This window comes from Schistosoma haematobium, chromosome 2, assembly GCF_000699445.3.
Source record: "Schistosoma haematobium chromosome 2, whole genome shotgun sequence".
NCBI classification, from domain to species: domain Eukaryota; kingdom Metazoa; phylum Platyhelminthes; class Trematoda; order Strigeidida; family Schistosomatidae; genus Schistosoma; species Schistosoma haematobium.
This window is the reverse complement of record NC_067197.1, coordinates 30,957,358-30,977,914: the sequence shown is the minus strand read 5'-3', so window position 1 is coordinate 30,977,914 and position 20,557 is coordinate 30,957,358. Positions and strand designations below refer to the sequence as shown.

At 32.1% G+C, this 20,557-nt stretch overlaps 1 protein-coding gene across 2 annotated transcripts in view; it reads right to left on the bottom strand.

The window, feature by feature from the left end:
- Positions 1–20,557, bottom strand: part of MS3_00006706 (uncharacterized protein) — a 74,645-nt gene that overhangs the window by 10,745 nt on the left and 43,343 nt on the right. For both annotated transcript variants that reach the window (XM_051214925.1, XM_051214924.1), the window contains one exon: positions 5,148–5,174. In XM_051214925.1, coding sequence (XP_051068109.1) covers positions 5,148–5,174 — 27 coding nt within the window. The remainder of the gene's footprint in view (positions 1–5,147; positions 5,175–20,557) is intronic.

Sequence of the window (20,557 nt, the reverse complement as noted above, 5' to 3'; positions counted from 1 at the left end):
GATAAACATTTACCGACCAACTTAAGGAAAAACGAATCCAGTTTTTTAAGTATTCAGTTAGTAGACTTCAGGTATTCAGTTCTACAAGAATGTCAAATCAATCAACCATATTACATCCCAACATAAGAAGACCGTGATTGACATTTAAGACTAGATTTCTAACTCTGTTACAATTTTAACTTTGATTTGTACGCTACAGTTTGTTAGTTATTACTATTGTATATCATTTATTTAACTTTAAGTAATAAAATAACCCTCAACATATTAATGTAAGGAAGATTTAAACTGATTAGTATTATTACAAGTTATTATTTTCTAAGTTAACCTTTTATAGATACAATCTGTTGTATGAAAAATGATGTGGGTATGCGAAAAACAAATTAGCTAAAAAGCAGATTCAAGTTCTTCTATACTTGTATTTCGTGTGTTCAACAAAAATAAAAAGATATTTTTAGCTATCATGTACGTCATTTAAATTGTTTTTAATTGTATTTTTGTTCACAATTATATCAGTACTTTAGTCATAGCTTAAAAGCATCGAAGTCAATAATAAGACAATGCTGAGATCTTGGTAATTTTTATATTCATGGTTTCCGATCACAGTGTTCTTTTTAAAAAAATTTGCTAGCCAAACAAAATTCACTAGTCCATTTTCTAAGCTTATACTCTTTATGTGTTTGGTTCGTAGTTTTAAATAATAAATACGCAAGGAGTCTTGCTTGTAATCCCAAAGATAAACGAATTATATTTGACTCAGACCACCTTTTACTGTATATAAAAAGTAGTGACCTGATGCGAAATCAGAAAATGTGACCATTCTTTCGTGATTGATTCTTGGTTCTAAGACAATATCATGTATTGGATACATCTGTAAGATATGAAACTACATTATTCCTTCACAATTCAGCGAATTCGACCTAGCAACAGTAAAAAGAACTATGCCGACGAGTTTAGATCAATTGAAAATTTAACAAGAAAAAATGTACAAGATCACATATCACGAAAAAACATTCATAAAAAGCGAAGACAGAAAAGTATTTTCGATAAAAAACGATGTAAAATTAATTTATTGTTCAATATAGCAATAAACTGACGTAAAATATATGGATTCATTATCAATGAACTTATGTTAATAAATAAGGAATAAGTTCTGAACTATAACAAAAATCAAAATCCCACATATATACAATTTCAACAAGAGTTTACAAACTCTTAGGACAATTGAAGTTGACGTATGAAAAATCAAATGATATCGATATATTTGAAAAATTTCATGTACATAATCAATTTCACAACGATTGGATAAATTGGACCTATACTTAACGAGATAATCAATCCATGATGTAAGCACTGATTATTATCATAGGTTTATGATTTATCTATAGAACAAATAGGCTATTTTAGTGGCAACTCATTTAAGATGAACTAAATTCTCTCTAATAACAGCAATATGAATTTCATCCATAGGAGTGTTATAAAATAATAATAAGCGATTGAGATTTAAGAAAGGTAAATAAATCCGGTACCATTGATTACATCTTAATCAAATCGTCATAAATTTTGATAGGCTTCTTTAAGACTTTCAATAAGATGAAAAATAAGTATTGTTGATTTATTTGGCTAAAGATCAATAAACGAAACTGCTCTGGGTCACTGCATCAAAGTCTAGGTGTTCCGGAGTATTGTTATAATCTAAAATATCATTAAAATGTTTTGTAATCGTTTTAGTTGTCTAGAATATTCTAAAATCACTTCAATCCCTAATTAAGATTAAGTGTAGATTCATTAAAAGATAACTAAGCAACTACAAAATGTTAATTTAGATCTACTCAACACCTACTTTAATAATTCAAGAAATTTATGAATCCGAAAGTTATTGATGGATGACGTAATTAATCGTCACGAGTTGTCGAACATTGACTAGAGATCTTAATCAGTAGGTTCTTACTTAGTAGTTTAAAAGGATCGTGGTCACCGTGAAATCTAAGAGATTCGCGAATCGATGTAGATTCAAAATTTAGGTGTTCATTTTTTGATTTCCAGTTGATATTAGTTCATGATGAAATCGATCTACAAATTTCTACATATTCAAAAAAAAATTTCAGTTCAATAAATAAATATTTACCGATATAAAAATTTGAAATTTCGCAATGTGATTCATTAGATTATCGAAATAACAAACGAAAAGGTTCCTTTATAATTTAGCCTTGAGTTAAATTTGAAAAGACAAAAAATTTCATCTTGTAGGATATGATGAAAAAAGTTGGTAGAAACTTACAGGCAAATAGGAATTAGGACACATAATAATAATAATAATAATAATAATAATAATAATAATAATAGTAACGGTAAAGAAGTAACAAATCAATAGAGAATAGGCTCGATAAAACAGAAATTAAGGAACAAATGTGAATCATTAGTCAAATCTTTTTATAAAATAAATCTAAACAGAACGAAATTAATCGATGAACAAAATAGAATTAAACAACAATAAAAAGATGAAATAACGTTATATCTTATGTTTATTATTTAACTATTATAATATGTTGCTTGACATTTCCAAGTGTCGAGATGAAATAGAGGGTCCATACTAGAACTAGGCGGACCTCCAGCGCTTCCTACTTTTCGATGGGTGCCAGACGAAAATCAATCCATGATGTAAACCCTAAGTTTTAGGAATAAAACAAATGTTCTGTTTGTTTAGAATAGGAAGTTTATATCGTCCACTGAAATAATTGAACTCACTAATCTAGACTGAAATCACCATTCAATAACTTAGGTAAATTAATGACGTATAGAATCATGATTATTATTCAGAAAGGTATTACTGAAAGTAACGACGAAATGAATAAAGACCAAACATGTTGATTCGAAAAATGTAGCACTAAATACAAATCAGGATTTAAACGGTTTGGCCATTCTTGGTAGCAGCAGGTCACGGTTTATCAACCAGACTTTCGATATTAAAGTCAGATTTTACTAATTACCCTGATCTACTGGTAAACGTGTAAATATCTTAAAAAGCAGTTTTGTAAATAAAATTCATCGAAATTCTTTCTGATCTTTAAACATTCCTCATTGATTGTAAGACGTTTCGTTTATATTTACTGGAACAATTCAAGCAAAAATAGACTCTCACCAATAATACACTGTATTTTAGATTAGTCTGTTGTTCATATTTAATCATCTAACAACTAGCCGATAAAAAATGAAACCACTTAATATTTTGTACAAAATTGTATTCTATGTGTCACTAGTACTTCACCACACACGGAGAATAAATTTGGGAACATTTATCCGAAATTACCTTCGACACTATAAAGGTGTGTCAAATTAGGTCTTTTGTCCAATATCAAATTTCAACAAATGCGCGTAGCTCATTATAGTTATTAGTTACTATACTTTTCGATTTTCATGAAACCATTTATCGGTTAGTTTCACTTGGTACAACATAGACTTAAAGTGTTTTGACTCAATTAATAAATATCGACTACATATCAGTATGCTATTTGGTCGTTTCACTGTGAATAGTCACTTTATAGTTGTATCCATTTGAAAAAATTGGCTTATAGTCGTGTGAGTTTTGTTGTTCTCTCAAACCATCTGTTAAAATTTATTTTTGAAAAAGAGTTATCAGATCAATGTAATATTAATTAACTATATGATAGTAAACGAAGCTGTTGTTTGAAGAAGCTAATTTAAGATACTAAACCAAGGTACTTATTTGATATTTATGCAAAAATCTATTCATATAGAAAATAAACTTAATAATTACAGAGTGAATATTTAAATATATACAATAGTATTGTTTTATAACACTAAAAAATACATAGGTAAACTGACATGAATGCATACATGCAATACATCGTGAATGGTTTGTATAAACGTAGAGGCAAGCAGAAAGAGGAGGGAAGCAAAAAAAACTTCAATGAATTTATTTATGAAACAATCTAATCCCTTCTATAGCAGGACATATTTCGAAATGCATAAATTAAAATTGATGACAATCAATAAAACCTTTGTCTCTCAGCTTTGTTCGGTCAGATTTTGTTTTCACTGTTCAGTGAATATAACTTAAACTATAGTATAACAAATACAGTTTCATAATAAGTAAGCTTTGTGGTTAGAATTTTCTCAACATCTTTTATCTGCCTATCCAATCTTCACTATTATTTCATAAATCACTTAATGGTTTATCTTTACTAAGAGGTGGTGAGGTAGGGATCAAGGGGAGAGAAAGATTCTTATGTGAATACTGTTACATATGACAAGACATTCGTACGTATATATATGTGAAGGAAAAGTTTGTTTTGTCTAAACACTATTAAGTGAATCGATTGATTGTACATAGGTGCAATCAAAGTAGGAACAATAGTTATGTGTTTTAAACTATCCCTACACAACAGTCATTTCTATTTCGTCTACTTTTAATGATTATTTCGAACTAATAAAGTACAATTTAAAAAAAAAAAACTGGAAGAACATTACGATACAATTTCATCTTGTTTTAATGACATAAAATTTGATGAATGATTCATTACGAGATTGATCCATGTTTTTCTAAATATTTTTTAACCAAAAGCTTTCTTCAAAGAGCAATATATTTATTTATAAACTATGAAAGCATATTAAACTCCCCAAAGTATTAATCACTTGTAAAATCTGTCAACATTACTGTATAATCATCCTCAGTTGAAGATCAGATAGAAAATTAAGAACAATCGTTTCAAAAAATTAACGAACAACTGAAGTTATTATGAATTGTTACAATATGGCATAGTTAAGATATGGTGAAAATAATGTGCGAATATCATCTGCCTTAGAGTATATTTTTTTGGGGATTCAATCTACCAACTGACAAATAATGTCAGGTATGAAAACAATATCTATAAATAAGATCCATGAATCTACATATGAATGAAATTGTATCGCACTATCAATAGATGTACATGGATTTTCAATGATAATATTTTAAAATAATGTTTATTTTCTAAATTTCCATCTATTTACTCATTAAATATTATCTTCAAATAGTTATTAACAGTGAATATCATAGTAATAATAATTACTACTCTACAATGAAACCATTTATAAATTCGAATTGAGTATCAGCATATACATACACATTCATTAAATGATAAACTCACTGTTTGGTAGATATACCTTCACGAGTTCTAAAAAAATCAATTATTATTCGTGTAGTAAGAAATATAGTAATGATGGTGATAAGAATTACAATGATAGTGTAAATACTAGATAACGTAATAAACAACAATCATCGTATGTCTGATTACTTAATAAAACAAATGTAACATAAATATTGTCTTTAACAATATAGTTAATTTAAAAGAACGTCACAAATATTAGCGAATGATTTACACATTAAATAAGCTTGATAATAATATTGTAATTATTATCAGGACTACTTCATCAACGAATTTCGTAATTTGGTTCATATATTTAATAGCAAAGTTGCTTATATATACCCATGAGCTATAAACACTCTGGGTTTGTTTTAGCATGAAAGATTCCTGCAGATTCTTAATCGTCTAATCTTATAGCTTGTTGAGTCGAACGCTAGGAAGTGTGTATTGTAATTGAATTTGACCGGGAGATTATAACACTAATTTTTCTCATATCTATCTCCATACGTTTATGATCAGTCGGTTCAATTCAGCCACATTAAACTTTTTCAAACGCTTGACACAACTAGCTACGTGATAGTACAAGACTAAGAATGTACAGAAAGCTTTACACCCAAAATTGAATCAGTGTTCATAACTCATGCGTTACAGACACGTATCTTCCCTGACCCAGACAGAGATATGTAAGCTGTGATCAAGGTAGGATGAACAATTCTCTTACATTGACATGTTCATTTTTGAATCTCTCACCTATTATGTAGCCTTGAGACAGAATGTGATCTGTCTACAATCGCCCAGACTATCACATCCCTCCTGTAAAGGCTTTGTCTTTGCAATAGACTGAAGTGAAGCCATATAAGGGTTTATGTTATTATCAGTGTTGTTGCTACGTTTCAATATTTTTAGTTTGATCTTTTTATGTTTGACACAAATGGCTAAATATTTTTGTTTAAAATGTATTACATCGTATCACATACTTCCAAATTTCATCTTTTCGTTGTATTGGTTAAGCATTTATTTGAGTTTTTCATTACAAAAAGTCACTGAATCATCTTTGCCGTATGAGATTATCCATCCGTTTTTCAAAGCTAAATAAGTGCAGCATAATGTACTTTTGGACATATTTTTCTATTTATTGGTTGAGTGCTGGACATGGGAGCGTAAGTTTTACCTAAGATTTCATTTTAAGCCATAACATTTTCAATATTTATATCTTGTATAAGGCGGCATGTTGGGATACACCATACTTATATGTTCACGCCAGCTAGATTTCGTTAACTTAATATGATGAAAATGAAATCTTCAGAAAAATTACTCTTATATGCAGTATTCACCTACTAAATGAAAGGTAAAATACCCGAAAATGATGGATACCGTGCATAATGAACAATCGAAAATGAATGAACAACAATATAGAATAACTATATTGCTTAGAACCATCTGCACTAATTGTTATGTGAAACATGTTTAAAATTAAAGATAAAACTGTACTTTTGTTACTGGAGATTTGTATAGACACCTAAACTAAATAATGAGTATTTTCCTGATATCTTACAGTTTTCTGTCATATACGAACTTGGCAAATGGGGTAGTAACTGACTCTGACTAGACCGAAGCTTATAAAAAAAGATTACTTGATAAAATATGCGACGGCCTGTTTTAATGGGACTCTAATTATTTGGATAAAAAAATACAATCATAAAAAGAACCTTAGTATATCAGATAGATTACTCGTCTGATTAAATATGGATGGACCGGGTAAAGGAGGTGAGTTGGAGATGTGGCCAGCAACCCCATCACGTAGAATACAACAACACTAAAGATACGCTAACCACAACAAAGAATTTAAACCACTTAAACTTCTCCCTGGGAGTTCAAGGATCTTTATTCAAAATAATTATGATACCTTACGGTGAAAGCCGATATTCTTACGAAGTCACGAAACCGATGCAACTTCTAGCAACCAGAGCAACAATTAATATGAGTATATGAAATGTTCGGACAATGAGGAAGACTGAGTGGACCAATTAAATAACCATGGAAATGATATGTTCATACTTAAAACCAGCCAATTTTTGTAAATAAGTGGAAATTAAAATTAAACACAAGATTAAGGAACCGATATTATCGGTAAAATTTTATTTTCAAACTTTTCAAACTTTTTGGTGACGATTTTAAGAAAACATCTTGTTTATGAAGTGCACACACGTGGCGTCATTCATGCGATAGGATCTTAAAAGGGAAATTTTGAAGGTGAATAATGTAACACCTCGTTTTTAGACATGATAATGCCTTATACTTTGCAATTCCAAATGCAAAAATACTTACTATCTCAAAAACTGACTGAATTTTTAATTATATACAAAAGATCAATATTCTTATAATAGCAGAAACACTAATTAGTAACAATACTAGTTATAATCATAATGATTGAAAGATAATTGATACGTAATATGATAATTTCATTCTTTTCTATAGGCAATAAAATTTGTTATGAAAGCAAATAATCCTCTTTTCAATGTACCTATTCAAAATAACACTAATCAATGAGAAAGTCATTAAATAAACAGAAGTAAGTACGTGAATAGTTTGTCTAATTCTTCAACACCAATTTTATTATAAACTTATTTAAAAAGATTGGCGAAAAATTTTGTGAAGAAAACCCATTGCATAAACTGGGTCTATAAAGTTGAAATCTTGTGATCAGATATATCAAAATTCTCATAGTGGTACTTGGATTTCATATCTAACGTTATACACAAATGCCAAAGACTACCTAGTGTTTAATTGCTCATCAGACTACGTTGGTTCAGGGTATAATATTAGTGTGGTTATTATTATCACTGTTAGTATTGATTATTATAATCATAATATAACATACTAATACAGATTTAAAATATCATGACGATATGCTCTAAAATACACATTTAATTTACATTATACTTTTCAATATATAAACCACAGTTATCTGTGGTACAAAGTGTTTGAATAAAATAGTAATGAAATATTTAGATTTACAAATTAAACTTCTGATGTCCTAAGCATAGTGATAAAGAAATCATGAAACACATTGATTATATGTAAAGAACATATAAACAATAACTAAGGTTTTGTTTATAATAATATGTGTACTGTATTATCATCATAAAATAGGTTTTATCAGTGTATCGTCTCAGTTAAGATTTTTATTTTACTATAAACAATAATATATACATACGAAATTTAACGACAGTACGTCTAAATGATAAAAAAATAGCTTAGATAGACTCATGGATTCAGCTGTGGAAATTACTGCAATCTCCTCAAATTCCCTTACTGATGATAATCATGTGCTCACTAGTGACTAGCTTCAAGAGATATTTCCTGGAGTTCTAGTGAGAAGCCGTGACTGGTGGAGTCCAATCCGTGTCGAATGTGAGACAGTTATCCACCTCAGACGATGCCTGAAAGGTTGTGCAAGATCATAAATCGGTTGAAGTTAGACATTAACACCGTTGGATGCCGGCTCAGTGGTTTAGAGGTTAAACGTTCACGCGTGAGACCGAAGGTCCTGCTCATGAATCCCGTGCTAGGACGAAATGGCCGTTCAGTGTTTCCAGGTTTTCAATAGTAGTCTAGCTTAGATCGCCTGACGAATTCAACTGTTAAGATAAAAAATATACTAATTTTGAAGAACATGAACTTGAGGACAAGGAAGTTTTCACCAGAGAATTGTATAATATGGTAATTCATCAAAAAAGCAAGGGAACAATGAGTAACTATTTGGAAAATTATTATCGGTTAAACCCCTTACTCTTCATTCAGATATTTACTCAGTATGCAAAATTGTCAGAAAATCTCACATCAGGAAAGAGTTTATCCACTTATTTACGTATTTAAAAGTTGAAATAATACACCAAATCCGATAACAGATGAAAAGTAACATTATAAGCATAGATGGTTGATAACCAGCAATGGGATCCGAGACGCGCGTTTAGTCCTATTTGGGACTCGTCAGCCCCACGCACCTGCATCCCAGAGTTGATGTTCACTCCGGGACTCAAACCCGGTACCGTTCGCTTCAAACACCGCCACGTTATCCACTTAACTACTGATTCGTGATAGCCACTAGCTTGTGCAATGTAGTGAAGTTTAAATTCATTTGGTATCGCTTGTTTTAAGCTTCCCATTGGTGTTTAGGGCTGCAATTGATCAGTCTCTTATTGGCGAATGTGTATCCTGTGAGGATTGCCTCTATATTGCAGTCCCAAACATCAGCTGGAAGATTTAAACAAACAATACTAGATGAATATTAAGTCTATAATTTTTATTTTGAATTCTCAGCTTTACGCGCAAATAATAAATTATCAAAGCCATTTATCTTTTAATCTTTGAATATAGTAAAATATAAAAAAGAAATAATTAGCTATTGTGAGTCGAAAACACAGATTTCTGTTCAATGGTTTTGACATCTATTGTAAAACATAAAGTCTAAAGAAATAAATGAAAATCAGATTAGAGTTACATGTAATATCTATGCTATTTTTTCTATATATTTACATAATTATTGACTACTATATAATGATAGTTTTCTGTAACACCAGAAACCAAGCAAAAAGTTGTTGAACTAAGTAGAATATTCTAAAAATATTATTATTATCCTTTGTCAGAAAGTATTTTTAAGTAGTTTCATTGAAAAGAAACTCTACTTCCACCTAGTTTAAAATCTACAATTGTACAAAATTGTTTTTAAAATAATATTGAAATATTTTCCTCGTTTTAAAAAAAAGATGGGCATAATAAGTCAAAATGTCACACATTTCAAGGTTGTTATATTTTATAACACTACAACTAAGCAAAATTTTACGAAAATTGATGTGATAGAGAAATAATAAAGATGATGTTTTAAATTGATGAAAAAAAGAAGTAAATTCAGTTCGGACATATTGACTATTTTCTATATTTCCTGTCAAATGCATCAAATGATCGATTGTGATCACGTAGATTGTATCAAACAACAACAAGTCTCTGAATTCCTTACAACTATTTTTGTGTTTTTATTTCATTAATTTATGTTTTGTTGAATCATATCTTTGATCTCTAATCTTTTCTATTACCACTCCTACTGTTGATACCTCTATCTGTGTTAATGGGATCTTGCAACTTGAACCGATCTACATACGTACCAGGCACTACGTTAACTAACAGACAATGTTATCATATTCTGTTATGATATTATTAACGTGTTTTGATTTGGCTAATTTGAAACACCTTCCCAGCATTACTATTCAGATAATAGAAAAATGTAGTGGATTATCATGAAAATAAATTAATACCTTGAATTATGAACAGAGAAAGACAGTTGAAGTAAGTATCAAATACAACTGTCATTCAAGTAAAATTAAATTTTCTCGTATTGAAATTTAGATGAATCATTCCAATTTTATTATTGTGATCTTCAACCTGAATACATAAATGACTACTACATAATCTACTTCACGCATAATTAAATCCGTAAATATTGTATTCTTATTGGAAATTCAGGGTTATGTTTCTAAATGCTTTAAGTACTTAAAATTGCACGAATACTATTCCACTAATATGCTACATTGGCTGTCTTTATCTGCATTTGTTCATGTGTATGCGATAGGATGGCTAGGTCATCTGCGAAGTCCAAATCGTCCAACTGGTTCTGGGCTGTACACTGTATGCCGTGTTTTCCCTCAGATGTCGAGGTCTTCATAATCCAGTCGACCACCAGAAGAAAGAGGAAGGGGAGAGTAGATAGCCTTGTATGACTCCGGTCCTTAGTTGGAATGCAACTGTCAGCTGTCCTCCATGCATGACCTTGCACTGTAGCCCGTCGTATGAGTTGTGGACAATGTTGACAATCTTCTCAGGAACTCCGTAGTGTCGAAGAAGTTTCCATAAAGTTCTCCTATCTACACTGTCAAATGCCTTTTCATAATCAATGACGTTGATGTACAGTGACGAGTTCCATTCGCTTGATTGTTCAACGATGATCCGTAGTGTTACAATTTGGTCTGTGGACGACCGATACCTACGGAATCCAGCCTGTTGATCTCGAAGTTAGGCGTCTACTGAGTCTCTCATTCGGTTAAGCAACACTCCGTTAAAGACTTTCCCTGGTACTGACAATAGTGTAATGCGTCTTTAGTTTTCATATTTGCTCAGATCACCTTTCTTTGGAATCTTGATGAAGTGTCCTTCTTTCCAGTTTATCGGCACTAGTTCCTCCTCCTCCTAAATCTTTTTGAATAAAAGGTGAAGCATGTTTGTAGTTACTTCGATGTCTGACTTCAGTGCTTCAGCTGGTATATTGTCTGGTCTTGCTGCTTTCCCGCTCTTGATTTGTCTGATAGCCATTCTGATTTCTTCCGTCGTGGGTGGATTGACATCTATAGGAACGTCTGTGTGTGCTGCTTCGATGTCCGGTGGATTAATTGGAGCCCGGCCTATCCAGGAGTTCCTCGAAGTACTCCACACATCTGTTCTGCTCTTGTTGAATTTCAGTGATTGGCCTGCCTTCTTTGTCTTTGACCGGTCTCTCTAGTTTACTATACTTCCCTGCTAGTTTCTTCGTTGTATCGTAAAGCTGTTTCATACTTCCTTCTCTTGCAGCGTTTTCCGCCGTCGTTGCTAATTCTTCCAGGTATTTCTGCTTGTCGGCTCTAATGCATTTCTTCACTTACTTGTTTGCTTCTATGTACTCAGCTTGTGCTTGGACTTTTTCTGCTCGTGTTCGGCAGTTGTTAATTGCTGTCGTCTTGTTCCTCATTTCTTTGATACTGTCCAGTGTTTCTATAGAAATCCATCCCATATGATGAGCTTCTTGAGGCCCAGAACCTCTTAACAAGTTGATGTTAATGCTTCTTTGATACTTTTCCACTTGTCCTCCATAGTAGTTTCTTCTTCCTTCAGTAGATCCTGTAAGGCTTGGAACCTGTTGTTGAGAATTATCTTGAATTCGTTGGTTTTGTTAGTATCTCGAAGGAAGGCTGTATTGAACCTTTGTATTGCTGTTTGTCCAGTTCTTCCTTAGCTTCAGTTTTAAATTGGCCACAACTAGGTGGTGATCTGAAGCTATGTCAGCTCCTCTCCTGGTTCTCACATCTTCCATTGTCCTTCGGAATTTTTTGTTGATGCAAATATGATCTATCTGGTTCTCTGTAGTGTGGTCCGGTGAGATCCATGTAGCCTTGTGTATACGCTTGTGTGGAAATATTGTGCCTCCTATGACCAATTTGTTGAATGCACATAGATTTGCAAATCTTTCTCCATTTTCGTTTCTTTCTCCCAGTCCATGTCGTCCCATGACATCTTCATATTCGGTGTTGTCTATTCCGACTTTGGCGTTTAGATCTCCTATCAGAATGACGAGGTCCTTTCTTGGGCACTTCCCTATGGTTGATTGCAGCCTCTCATAGAATTGATCTTTATTGTCGTCGTTGCTATCATTGGTGGGTGCATAACATTGAATAATATTCATTGTTATCCCCTCCTTCTTTGTTTTGAATGATACTTTGATGATTCTGGATCCATGAGATTCCCATCCTACAAGTGCAGTTCGTGCTACTTTGGACAGCATTAGAGCAACTCCCTGAGTGTGTGAAGCATTTTCCTCTTCATGACCGGAGTATAGTAGCATCTCTCCCGTATTTAGCCTTTGTTGTCCAGCTTGGGTCCAATGGGTTTCACTGATTCCCAGTACTGCCATGTTGTATCGCCTCATTTCTGTTGCTATTTGGCTATTATTCCCGGTCTCCCACATTGTCCAGACGTTCCATGTACCTATAAAAATTGTTGCTCTGGTTGTTAGAAGGAGCATTGGCCTCGTGGCTTCCGAAGGAACTCGGCTTTCACCATGAGGCGTCATAATTCGTCTAAATAAAGACCTTCTAACTCCCAGGGTAGAGTTTAAATGGTTTGAATTATTTTTTCTGGTTAGCATTTTTTAGCCAGTTAGTTTTCTACGGGATGGGGTCGCTAACCCCAAGCCCAACCCTCCTTCTTTATTCGGGCTTGGGACCGGCAGCAACTCTAGAAGAGCTACAGGCTGAGTAAATAAACTTTAAATCAAAGTTGAATCAGTCAATCAAATCATTTTTATGGATCTTAGTAGTTGATATATATATATATATATATATATATATATATATATATATATATAATATTATATTAGTTACGAACAAACATTCGATTGTAAACCTTATTCACTATAAAGATTCTAACATTTCAAATAAATTCAACTGATACTTCCTTCAATATCGAAATCTCGTTTCTTACAACATATCGTGCTTCCTTTGTACTAAATTTATGGGCAACAAAATTAGAGACAATATTCCATAGATATTATTACATAATTCCAATTTCTGCAAACCTAAATCTCTCTATTTTGAGTGTTTTGTATGATTCGTAAAAAAAACTCACGATAACGTTAATTAAAATTAAATCTTAAAACCATTCAAACTTATTATCTGGATATTTACTAGTTACTTCTACTTAAATCATTCTGTTGTTTTAGGATTGATAGTAAGAATTCATTATTTCTGATCATCACGGTCATGCAAAAACAATTTTTTCAGAAAAAATATAAACAATCGGTTCATGATCTCAATCAAAAACTTAATAATCTCCACAACCCCTATACTGATAATTACCATATGCACACCAGTGAGTAGCTTCGTGAGAAAATTCTCGGAGTTCTGGTGTGAAGCTTTGACCAGTGGAGCTAATCCATGTTGGGTAGAAACAGGTGTCTACCTCAGTACAATGGAAGATGTTCGCGCAGTTTCGTGAATTGGTTGAGGTTAGACATTAACACCATTAGATGCCAGCTCAGTGGTTCAGTAGGTTAAGCGTTGGCGCGCGAGACTGAAGGCTCTGGGTTCGAATCCCGCGAGCGGGATCGTGGATGTGCACTGCTGAGGAGTCCCACAATAGGACGAAACGGCCATCCAGTGCTTTCAGGTTTTCAATGGTGGTCTAACATCAATCGGTTCATGATCTCAATCAAAAAATTAAGAAATAACTATGTAATTTTTATCATAAAAATAATTTTTAATCAATCAGAACAGGGGAATATCGATCGATAAACAAGCAATTACTATTCATCGCGAAGAGATTCAGTTAAAACTATCTATGCATTAAACAGATGGAATAAAGTAAATAATTGTTTTTTTTATGTTCAATCAACCTACTCATGCAGATACAAGTACATACATATCTTTGTTGTTAGTGTTATAATTGTGTTTCCTAGTTAGCGATAATTTTTTTCTAACTACCCTAAATAAAGATTTAGTATTGATTGATATCAGAATTGTTGGGCATAATGGGAATATGAACAAAGTTCACTATAAAATAAGGATGAGTTTATTATTTAATATATATAAATAGGCAATAATTGTTGGTCGAATGAGTCAACTTATTTTTATTTTTATCGGACCAAAAAAGTTATTCAAATAAAGGAAACATCTGTCAAGTTTTCATATATACGTAAACTTAGAGTTAATGGACTAACTGAAAAAATTAAGAATCATTATATATTAAATGTTAGAACAATATTTCAAAAGTTAATAAGCATGTTTAAATGATCTAAATCATAAATTTAATTGTGCACAAATGTATGTGAGATCATCTCAGATAATGATCAATCTCACTATCTTCTGAATCTCACTTTATTACTTTGTAGAAGTTAGGTCTGTGCATAAATTGTACTAAAGCTTGTTTCGTTTTAATTGAATGGTTAATATCAACTATTTGTTCAATGAATGTCAATGATGCATCTTGAAAGGAAAAGGAAAAGAGGAAGACCAGACTACATACTGTGTCAAGAATTGGAAGCAGATATGAAAAGCATGAATAGCAACTGGAAAGGACTACCCAAGACGGAGTCCAATCTAAAATGCTGACGGGCAGCCAATGCTCCTCCACGAGGGGTAACAGGCGAATGTAGCTAAGTATGTTAATGACGTAAAAAAATTGTCGGAATAATATCTTTCTTCGGTCAAGATTACTTAAATGTAAAATCAAAAACAAAACTATTAGTTGAGTAGAAAAAATAAATAATTTTTACCTTTTTAAAACAATTTAATGTATTTTGACACTAAATTACTATATATAGGATAAAAGCATAATCACATAGACCAAAATGTGATTAAAATAATGCGCTCAACATATTTTCATCACCATTATACAAAAAATCACATTAGTGTAAAAGCAAAACTAATCCTACTTGTTAGATGACTAAGTAGTTTCTTTTCAATAAAAACCAAACAATCTATTCAAATTTAATAGATGAAATGTACTTTTGACAAAACAAATGATTTTGTGGTAGGTAAATAGAGAAACTGCAATCATAAGTCTTTTTCATGAATATTTAACAAGATGTGTTTGTGAATGGATGAATAATTTCAACTTCAAAAAGGTTTACGAACTATTGCTTAACTCTTAAATTAATCAATTGTAATCTCTCTGAGAATAAGTGGTTTAAATACCAACAGAAACATTGAATGGAACTTGTTCAGTGAGAAATTAAATTTCATAATGATCATGTATTCATACGTGACTAGCTTCACGGAAAAAAACATATCTACCCTACTGAAAGTTATTTCAAACAATAAAGTCTAACGTTTAAAGTCGTTGGTTATGATCATCACACGAACCATAACTAGAAGAGTATCCATTTTATAACATAGCTCAGACCAACAGTTACAACTAATTTTTACCCCAATAAACACTGTGCGGTGCTCTGACCCACATATAACTGTTTAATACCTATATATTTTATGGATATCAACAGCAATCCAGCTTTATCCAACGCTGTCTTCTTGTCCTTTATTCGACGTATAAATTACCCTAACTGCTTGTAGGGATGATATGGTAACTGCTGTATTAATATTATCCCTAGCTACCACAGGATGAATATCCCTTCTGAGTTGCATTAATTGTCAGGTTAGTTTTTCCTTAAATACTTTCTTGAAATTTTCATCTCATATCTGAAGTCAAGGAAGCCATTCTGTTGCGATTTATCTTCATTCGGTGAGAGTGTAGGAAAAATCGTAAATAAAGATGACAAAATTAATAAAGCTCTTCGAAAAAATTAATCAGACTACCACGATAACAAATGTCGGCTACTGCGATTTATTTTTAAAAATGCTGACTTTTGCAAAGTATATTTGAAGTGTAAATTTTTGTAGGCTTTAAAGAGGTCTAACTGATAATGGTAGTCCTTAAAAAAATCTGAAGCCATCAAACACCGATTTCAGTGCACGTTACATTCAATCATTTAGCTTGTTAACTGCATTGCCAAATTGGTTGATGAAATCCAATTTAGGATAATATGTTAGCATATATTGGTCAGTTGTTCAGAATAAACAGTGCTATATAGTTCGGTGAAAAAAAAGAGTTATGAGACCACTTTGTAGAGTAATAAAACAAAAATTAATCCTTAGATTAATTTTTAGTAAAACCAAGCTGATGGAATGGATACTGCTCGAATAAAGACATCACGAAACTAGCAACGAAAATAAGGTAGATTTACTTTAAATATCAGATAGCAGTGATAAGAATGCATTTAATTTTGTATTTAGAAAGGAATAATACCGTATATTTCTTCACCGACATTACTATCTGATCAAAATATCTAATACATTAGCTACTTTTTTTCTTGTTAAATAAGTTTATATTACCTATGATAAGTCAAAAGGCAAGAAAATCAGTTTTTGATTATATATAAGTGTCTATGAACAGACTAGATGTTCAACCTACTTGACATTCCATGTTTGTATAAAACACAAAAGTAAATACCATATTAATGTCCGATAATAAGAAAAATAATATATCATGATATTTAAAGTCTTCAGTCCTCTACTTGAACATTTTTTACATATCTTCTTCCCTACACATTTAGTGTCCATGTTATATCGTGTCTGCTTTTATTAATTTTGCAGTAGATTAAAGTTTTCATTAGATTGAAAACGAGAGACAATGAAAACATAATATAGAAGATAATATTGCTCCATATAAAATTTATCACAAACATATGAAACAAAATCCATTTATACTCAAACGAAATATATCATAAAATACTAAGTGATAATATGATAACGGATAATAAGCAGTACTTCCATAGATGACAATAATCATAAGAAAATCATTAAGAAAAGCTAATACAAGATTTCAGACATATATATACATATATCGTTAAGATCTGTAATAAATACAACACAAAATTTAAACATATTTTGATTAACGATTACAATCAACATAAAAATGTTACTAACCAAAATAATTTGGTTATTCAAATACAATTTTTTTTCTTTCACGTCCACTTACACCTACAAATTATATATAGGGAGGATAACAAAGAGGTTGCAGGTATCACTAAACATGGTTTATACAAACTTTTGAATTTTAAACTATACAGTTTTAAAATTCCAACATTGTGAATTGGAACAATATATATAAGCGACCGATATTGTTTTCAATTAGATCCTCATCAGATTTTAACATACAATAATATTTATATCCATACACGAAATTATTAAATCAATCAAGGCAGTTTATGAGTCAGTGATAACAGTAGAATAAATTACATAAAATAAACATAAGTAAAGAGCACAAATTAATAGTGTGATTAAAGGTGTACTAGTTGTGGTATGAATAACAATGGTTTGAATCAATTTTTTCATAACAGTAAATAGGTCAGTGACTTGAAAACAAAGACACTGAAACAACGTTTATAAAAAATCATAGGGTTACATAATAAAGGTATCCGGATAATTGAACAGTAAAGAGTATATTTTAAAAGGAAGAAATGGAGTGAAGAAAAACAAACGAACACAGAGTATTAAGAAGAATAATAATAGACAAAATCTTTTATGAGAGCCAATTCGACCAAGGAAGAGATAAAGATATTGCAAATTTCTTATGAACGCAAAGACTTGGATTTTTAACTCGAATTCCTATAGCTTCTACTATGTGTGAGAGACGAGATCGAATTCAATAGAGAAAACTGGTGGGAATACGATGTTATTTTAAATGACCTATTTCCATCTACTACATGACCGCTATCGATCAATTGTGATAGAACATAGCTCCGTACTGTCATGAAGATACCCTTTCCAAATTACGAAGGGAGGTGTACACCAACTCGTTAGCTCGTTTGTCTAGTCGTACAGCTAATTTAGCTCTCTCCACAAGTGCAACTGGATTCGTAGAAACGCATGGGTTTGGAAAAAACTAGGTAATTTATCTGTCAGTTGAGGAATCATCGCAGGTCGGCTGGAAAACGAAAAACGTAGGTTAGCTGTATTAAACGTTCTCTTCATTGTTCTAGTCAGTCTATCTCGGAGCACATCGCCAGCTATATCTCTGTTGATTTGTAGCTTCAGGAAGAAAGGTTCCTTACTAGTCATTGATGTCGCTAATTTTCTGTTCGTTACATCCAAATGTTTCTTCAGAAAATCTTGTGGATGACGCATTTCAATCAACATAGTATAAATAAACTCTAGTTCTTTGTTTGTATTGTCGTCTGAGCATATCTACCGTGCTTTATTTGCAAGACATCTAGCTAGGTTTTTCTTATAACGAATGGGTATAAAGCTCAAGAAATGTGTGTACTGGTTTGCTGAAGAATTTACCTTATGTACACTTCCACTAATAAAACCACTTTCTTTTTTGCTTAACGAAACGTCGAAGAAACGTAGTTTATTATCAAGTTTCTCTTTACTCGTAAAACTGACTGATGAATGTTTATTATTAAATAGTTCTAAAAATTCTTCTTTACCAATGTTCTGATCAACGACAATGAAAGTATCATCAATCGAACGGCAATAAAAGCCAAGCTTATCAACTAACTACTTGAGAGGTCCGTTTTCTAGTTTCGTGTGAAGAAAATCAGAGAGAATAGAACCTAGAGGTGAACACATTGCCATTCTAACAATCTGTCTATAATATTATTACAGACAAAATGAACGTTCATTATGCATTCCAATATTAATTCTTTGAGACTAACCTCGGAAACTCTAATATTGAACTGTTTTTCAAGTAGTTGTTAACATACAAAGTCAATAGTCCCAGTGAATGGTACATTAGTGAACAAGGAAGTAATATCGTCCGTTTCCCGTCTAAGTTCATATGTCCCACCTTTAAAATGATATCGAATACGTCTTTGACGCCTCTGTCGACGACAAGTTTGTGTAGGGGATCTAGGATTCGAACTAGCCAGTTCACAGTTCTATAGTATAGAGAATTATATGTATCTAAAATTGGATGAAGTCTTGACTTGTGAACTTTGGGTAAACCATAGAGTCGTAGTATTTTGAATTCAGTGGGTTTAAGTGAATCGTGAATGGTCGGAGTACTTATTTTTCAATTTTTCAAATCTTTGAGTGAATTAGTCGGTAGTTTCTCTGCTCTCATATTTGAAATGCAGTCAGATAATTCAATACTGAGTTGATTTTATCGATGTAGTCAGTTTTCTGCATTAGAATCAGCCCTCCTCTTTTGTATGGCTGTTTGGCAAGTAGGGATTCCACGATATATTTACTATTTTTGTCTAGTTGGCAGATACCAGCCAACGTTGTCATAAATCTAGTAAGTTCATTAAGTGAGGTGGGGACCAAATATGATGTATGCGAAAATAAATCCTCAGACAGTACATCGGTACCCAGTTGATTTATTCTATTTTCATAGACACAGTCGTTTAAGGCTTCTAGAATTAGGTTAGATTTTGTTCCGGCGTCAAGATTTCCAATATGTTTTAGGATATCTATCAGTCTGCATATATTCATTAATAAATTTCAACTTTAGAATTGATCGAGTATCCGATTGCATCTAAAGTGCTCAAAAAACCGTGACCAATAGAATTTCATCAAAATAAGAGCGAGGTAATTACCTAAAAATACCATTGAATGATACTTGATCAATACTGCGAATTAACTAAAGTTATAAATGTAAACCAGCAAACACGTCATTGGCTTGAAAGTTAGGATATCTCAGTGAGGCCTGAAGTTCTTGGGTTCGATTGCAGGTCTCAAAGTCGTGAATCCGCACTTTTTTAGGAGTAGCATACGAGAAATAATTAGCTGTCTAAATACTTCTGGTTTTCAACGGTTTTCTATCCAGTCAGTCCTTGAGGTTAAATTAATAAATAGATGAGTATAACAAGCGGAAACCTATTTCATTCCATGCCTTTCAGCTTAGACAGGGACTAATATTTTAAACAAAAAGTACATTCAAGGTACTATAATACTGACTTATTCAAATATTAGATCAATGATCTAGTTCTGTTTATGTACTCGTTTCGCAATAAGATGGCAGTAATATCAGCTAGTTTAAATCGCAAATAAAGCAGATTTAGAATATAGACTTCCTCGCCACTAACTGCCTACCTGACCTAAAGGAAAGCC